The sequence below is a fragment of the Odontomachus brunneus genome, unplaced genomic scaffold, assembly GCF_010583005.1.
Source record: "Odontomachus brunneus isolate Ranch 3 - 2012 unplaced genomic scaffold, Obru_v1 Obru_scaffold_069, whole genome shotgun sequence".
NCBI classification, from domain to species: Eukaryota; Metazoa; Arthropoda; class Insecta; order Hymenoptera; family Formicidae; genus Odontomachus; species Odontomachus brunneus.
In genome coordinates this window covers 110,956-117,499 of record NW_022639519.1, presented here as the reverse complement: position 1 = coordinate 117,499, position 6,544 = coordinate 110,956, and the positions used below count along the sequence as shown (strand labels likewise).

Genomic DNA, 6,544 nt, shown 5'->3' with positions numbered 1-6,544 from the left:
GAGAGAGAGAGAGAGAGAGAGAGAGAGAGAGAGAGAGAGAGAGAGAGAGAGAGAGAGAGAGAGAGAGAAAGAGAGAGAGAGAGAGAGAAAGAGAAAGAGAGAAAAAGAGAGTCGGAACGTTTCCCGAAGCTTTCAGGAATCCGAGCGCGTTCCGTGTCGTTCTTCTCTTTTTCCTCTTTCCTTCTTTCCCAGCGGACGCGCATCACTGGGGGGATTATTCGCCCGGGAGGATGCGCCGCATCCTCTTTGCCGGACACCCCGTATACGCCGCTGTAATGATTAGGTACCTAGGTAGCTAGGGTAGGTAGGTATAGTCTCGCGCGCGCGAGAGAGCGACTACAACAGCTGCGCTTCGCGGACATCCGCGAGATTGACGGATCTGTCCGGTGATCGATACCTGTGATTGGCACACACAGTCGCGTGCACCGGCGATAATGCCATTTATTCTCGGTATCGTGCGGCTCAGCCTCGTGCAATATTCGCAATAACGGACATGTAACCTTCATATTTGAACGCCGGCGTGCCAGCGAGCGAAAATCGAGCGACACTGAATAAGTGAGAGAAAAAAGGAAATTGGAAAAATAGAAAGGAGAAGAGGAGGGGAAGGGGGGGGGGAGAGAGAGAGAGAGAACCGAGCGTGCGAATTCGCGGAGGATATTATGTATCCCCGATCGTTGGCGCGGCGGCGAGAGTTTTGAGAGCTCGTTAGAACCTCGCCGTTTGCTCTAGCTGGAAAAATTTCGCTAATTCCACTTCAAAGGCGAACGGTCGTCGTGAGGAGGTAGGGGCGAGAGGGGGTGGCGAGATCATGAATTGGGCCCGACCCGGCGAAGGAAAGCCGTGATAACCGGCCGGCGGCTCGCTTGTGTTGGCAAGAAATGAGATATGCTCGAAATTTGGCACACCACCAAGCGCCACCGCAGCTTTCGGCCGTCTACCTTCTGCACCCTACAAACTGCGTGCCGCTGGCTGCGTTATATTCCGTGTTATGAGACCGCGACCGCAGCTCGCCGTGTGTGTACTGTGCTTCGCCGCTTTGGCGACTTGATTTCGCGTTTCTCACTCGTGAATTCCAAAGATAATTATTTCAATAATTTCTCGCACGTGTATCTCTGCCCCTGGATTTAGGCAGTATTTTTTAATTAACAGTTTTGTGGCAGAATTGTGTCGTAAATTTCAAGATTGCGTCCACGCGGACTGTTTACGTGTTATTGTCTGCGTCATGTTAACGCGGCTTCTTTTCATATGCTGAAAAAAACAATACTTGAGAATTTATTTGTGAGATGCAAAGTTTATTTCTGCATGAAATAAACTTTTATCTCACAAATAAATTTGCAATGTAATATTTCTTTCTTAGAATATAGACAATACGAAGGATAAAATTTGATTGTATTGAATGAATACAACGAGTTAATTGGTTGAAGAGGAATTTCCGGTTCTTAGAACCAAATTTGCATTTGATCATAAGAACCAGAAATGCTGTGTTGTTCTACTAGAAAATGTTGATTTATTCGTGAGAACAAAACTTCACGTTAATACAACCAAATTTTTTCTCCATTAATGTGCACTATGCACAGTATTTTAAATTATAATAAAATATACAAAAAAGTAATTAAATTATTAGGCAGTTATCGTATCTGTTTTGAATATTAATTATAAGTGTAATGTTTCAAGAGAAGATAATAAATTGCATGAAATTTCCATTTCCATTTCATTTATGCAAAAAATTGATAGATTTGACTTTGAAGACGTAAAAACGTAACCAGAGAATTCTGTGAAAAAGTCTCAAACTTGTTTAAAAATTAGCGCTCATAAATTTTCATCGGGATTTTAAAAAGGTTAAATGAAAGAATAAATTTAATAAAGACGTAAGATGATAAAAGTACCAATTCCCGGTCGCGTGCCTGATTCTAGATATCCTCATTATTTTAGTCTTTAAATATCAATATTTAAACTTTTAACATAGAAAATATGTATATATCCAATATAAATATATATACATTTTTTATATTTTAAAAGTTTAAATATTTATATTTGAGGACTCAAACAATAAGAATGTTCAAGATGAGGTACGTGTGCCTAGGTATCTTTATCTTACTCTCAAAATTTCTTAGAGTGAAGTTTCACTCGAAAAGCGGAGTGACTATCGAATCACTCGAATTTGAGTGAATTCTCCACTGTGAATCGTCAAGGAAATATTATCAGTCAAAATTGAAGAGTGAATCTGGGTGTAATTCACAGAAACATATTTACTTTAACTGTCGCAGAAACATATTTACTTTAATCGACTGAAACATTGGCTCATGTGGAGTCAGACTCCACTCCAAACTTGAGTGAAACATTCACGCTCGCGACTTCGAGTGGCAATATTTTCACTACCGCTTCGAGTGAAAATACTGCCATTTTTTCACTCGTTCCGAGTGGAATTCCACTCCAGAAAATTCAAAGGGTAGGATATCATAGTTTACGAGAATAAATGCTCGACCCTGGTTTAGATAATTAAATAACCATTTTCATTGACGGTTTGACAATTTCGCGTCCTGGTAATTTTGCGATTTTTTGCGAATACCGCGCTATCGCGATTTTACGGTAGATCGCGTAATTTCGCGGTGGAAAGATTGAAGGACGAGGAACTGCAGCGGCATATACCTGGTATTACGTAGTAAATCCTGCACCGCGGCGGCTGCTCTCGCGATGTTCGCTCGAGCATCTGGAACTCGTGAGTTCGGTATTTGAATAAATATGAAGTCGCGGCGTGGTACGGAGAAAGAGAGTGCGGAGGAAAGAAAGAGAGAGAGAGAGAGAGATATGCGGAAAAGGCTTGGGTAAAAGGGTCGTACGCGGCGCCTCGTTCTATTTTACGCCATTGTGATACCGCAGCCCCTCGCACTTCGATTTCCTTGAAAGCTTTCAAGGAGGTGGAACGCGCTCCTCTCTCGCCCTTGCAGACGAGCAGCGTGCTCGCAAAGACGGCTGATTAATGCTCCCACTCGTTAAGTCGGCGGATAAGTTGGCCTTTGAAAGGTCAATATTTCGATGAAAAGTGGCCTCCGCATTCTTACGTCCGAGTAGCGTAATTTATCGAGCGATTAACTCGGATTCCGCTCGACCAAGTAATTTGCGTTCGGCCGCGGAGAAAGAGAAAGAGAGAGGGAGAGAGCTCGATTTTGCTTTATTAATGGATCTTTATGACTTGCCGTCGAGAGCGAGAAACTTGGCAAAGGGAAAAACGGGAAAGGGAAAGATCAACTCTCGATACGCGGCAAAAGTTCATTCTTAGAGAATTATTGTTCTTTTTTCTTTTTTTGAGAGGAGGGGTGCGTAATTTCATGACGTTTGACAATCGTCCTCGTGATTACTCAGTAGTTTTTTTCAAGAGAGAGAGAGAGAGAGAGCTCGAAAGCAGACGACGGAAAAGAGTTCGCGTCCGGAAATTGCGAATTGCGGATTTAATTCGGGACATTAATTCGCGACACGTGATGCCGAGCCAAAGAAACGAGCGGGGATTTACTCCACTGATCCATATAGCGGCTAATCTAATTACGATTAATTACGCTTTTGATAATCAGCGGTTTTAACTGGGGAAACATTAATTAATTTCGACCTCGGCACGAGACCGATACTAAATACGTCCAAGAAACTAAAAATTAAAAAAGGAAACACACGAAAAATAAAGAAGCAATGAGGACTCGCGCGGATCGCGAATTAAAGTCGAGCGACGTCGGCGAGAAATCGGCGTCGGTGATTGATGATAATGCGCGATCATTTTGCGATTTCTGGGTGACGTTTTTACGATAGAGAGAGAGAGAGAGAGAGAGAGAGACAGGGAAAAAAAGAGAGAGAGAGAGAGAGAGAAAGAGACTTTTATTCAGTCTTTTCAGCCGTTGATGACCTCCCGCCTTCGATTTTGATTGCAGCACCGGCGAGAGCGACGAGTCAGGTTCTGCTGGGCGAAGTCGATATTACGCTTCGGGACGACAGCAACGGCGATGTTACGACGGAAGAGCCGTTTCCCAAAAAGTGCATCGTAGACGGGAACGCCTATTCTCACAGCCAAACGGTAACAACTGATAGAACGAGAAAGCGAGCGAGAAAAGGAGAAAGAGGGAGAGATTCCCAACGGAGAAAAACTCGTTTCGAGTACTTTCGTCGCGCCGGACAATCAAAGGGCTCCTCGGAAAACGCTGGACTCTATTTCGCGATTGTACGCGAGAATCGATGAGAAATATCGTCTATTTGAAATATCTAATTTGACGGATGAAATAATCGAATAAAATGAGCATTTCTCTTTTTATCTTATACATATTATATATATTATGAAAAATAATATCAATATTTATATTTTCGTCAATATATATATATATATATATATATATATATATATATATATATATATAATATCAATAATATCAATATTTTAAAGGCCCGCATTAATAGTCGTCACTTGAAATTTGTCACACTTAGATCTGAATTTAGGCTCGTTTAATAGTTGTCATCTAAAAGTATCTCTCTAAGGCCAAATTCCACAACATCCGTTTAATTTTAACTATCGGTTAAATTTCAGTAGTGATTAGTTAATTCTGATTAGCTCTTCTTAATATCAAATGCGATTAGTTAAGTCCAATAGAATAACCAGCCAGTTAAGTTAACTGGAGGTTGTGGAACTGGGCCTAAAAGTATCTCATGCAAGATACTTAGGTTTTTATTTAGAGTTAGATTTAAGTTGATCGATCCAGGTACGTTATATGTGACATTTACATCTGTGAAATCGCGATTCAGCTGAAAAAAATTCTCGTCTAACTCTGAGTTCAAATCTGAGTGTCTCATTTGAAACGAATTTCAAGCAGTTATTGATACGGGCCTTGGGCCTGTATAGTCGTTGGTTGAAACTTGTCACACGTGAGATACTCAGATCGTAATTTAGATTGTAACTTAGGATTTGAGTTTTCCAGTTAAATCATGTAATACACGTGACATTATATTTGTAATAGTAGTTTAGCTGAAAAGCTTACATCTAACTCTAAATCTAAGTATCTCACTTGAGATAAATTTCAAGTAACGACTATTAATACAGGCTTTGCAGTTTGACGTGAGTTTCTCAGTTCAACTGCAATTGCAAATATGATGTCACGAAAATCATATGATCCAAGCAAAAAGTTCTGGTATAATTCAAAATTCAGATCTGAATATCTAACGTGAAACAAATCTCAAGAAAAGGCTGATAATACGGGCACTTAAGAGCGATGAATTATGACCGCGAGATTCTTTTTGCTTAAATATTATGTTAAAAAGAGAGAGAAGGAGAAAGAGGGAGAGAAGAAAAGAAATCAAATGAGAGTAGAAAGTAATATGACTTTCGAATATAGAGATTGTTAAAGTGAACCGCGCCGCTTTTAGCGTTTTACACGGATCTCTTCACTTGCAATAACGCGTTATCACTATTTTCAGCGTGAACCGCTAACAAATCGCACGTCTGGCAAATTGGTGCTTACCACGTGTAACTGGGAACAGCGTCAATTGTACTTGCAGCTGAAAGCCAGCGAGTAATACCTTTATCTCTCTTTTTTCCTCTCTCTCTCTCTCTCTCTCTCTCTTTGATTTCCTTCTGGGAAAATCCACTAAATCCCATAAATCAAGGTCTTCGTTATTTCATGCGCAATTACTAGATTCTGTCCCTATCTTCGACGTTATCGCAGTGTCTGCCACTTCGCGAGATTTCCTTCGCGTTCTCTTCTCGCCTTGATAATTCGTCCATTTATCTTCTAAATCAATTAGACGCAATTGATGCTTGCAAACTGTATATCGTGAATGATATACTGCATCCTGCAATGTATATCGTCCGTCTAATTAGTAACAGGCACCTCCATCTAATTAGTGACCTGAGTTAGTAGCTTATAACACGAGTGTCATGCAAAGAGGTCGCGTTTCTCGACGGAGGTTTGTCTCACATCGGGATGAGTGTACTATGAATATATTGTTCTATTTATTCAACGTATCTGGTCTCCTGGACATTTTTTCAGAGATGAAGGAAAATTGCACGACAACTTACTAACGCAGCATAAAACCCAAATTGTTTCATCGTACTATGTTTTATCACGTTGTATCTTTCACATTAATTTAATTATATAATTTTTAATTGGAAATTTAGATGCTACGCGTCGTCGCGCGCGAAATCATTCAAAAGCGGACGTGCACATATATACTAAGAAAGAAAATATCTAAGAACTATTTATTTGGCGAATACTGATAACATATTTATTTATATCATTATTAAAATATTTATTTATTTATTTATTTAAATTTATTATTTATTATTTATTATTTAAATTTATTTATTTAAATAACAAGATACACTTTCCTAAAATTTTAGTTCTTTATAAGAGTAATTGTTATTTAAACAAAAGAATTTAAATTGAAATAAATATGTTATTATATATAGTATTCAATCCGAATAAATATTTTATATCTATATATTATATATTTATATATTTATATATATATATATTTATATATATATATATATATATATATATATATATATATA

General features: G+C 39.1%; 1 protein-coding gene across 1 annotated transcript in view; it reads left to right on the top strand.

Moving 5' to 3' along the window:
* The window catches only part of LOC116846806, a 46,346-nt gene that overhangs the window by 31,489 nt on the left and 8,313 nt on the right, over positions 1-6,544 (top strand). Inside the window, exon 2 of the mRNA XM_032821122.1 lies at positions 3,918-4,060. Coding sequence (XP_032677013.1) covers positions 3,918-4,060 — 143 coding nt within the window. The remainder of the gene's footprint in view (positions 1-3,917; positions 4,061-6,544) is intronic.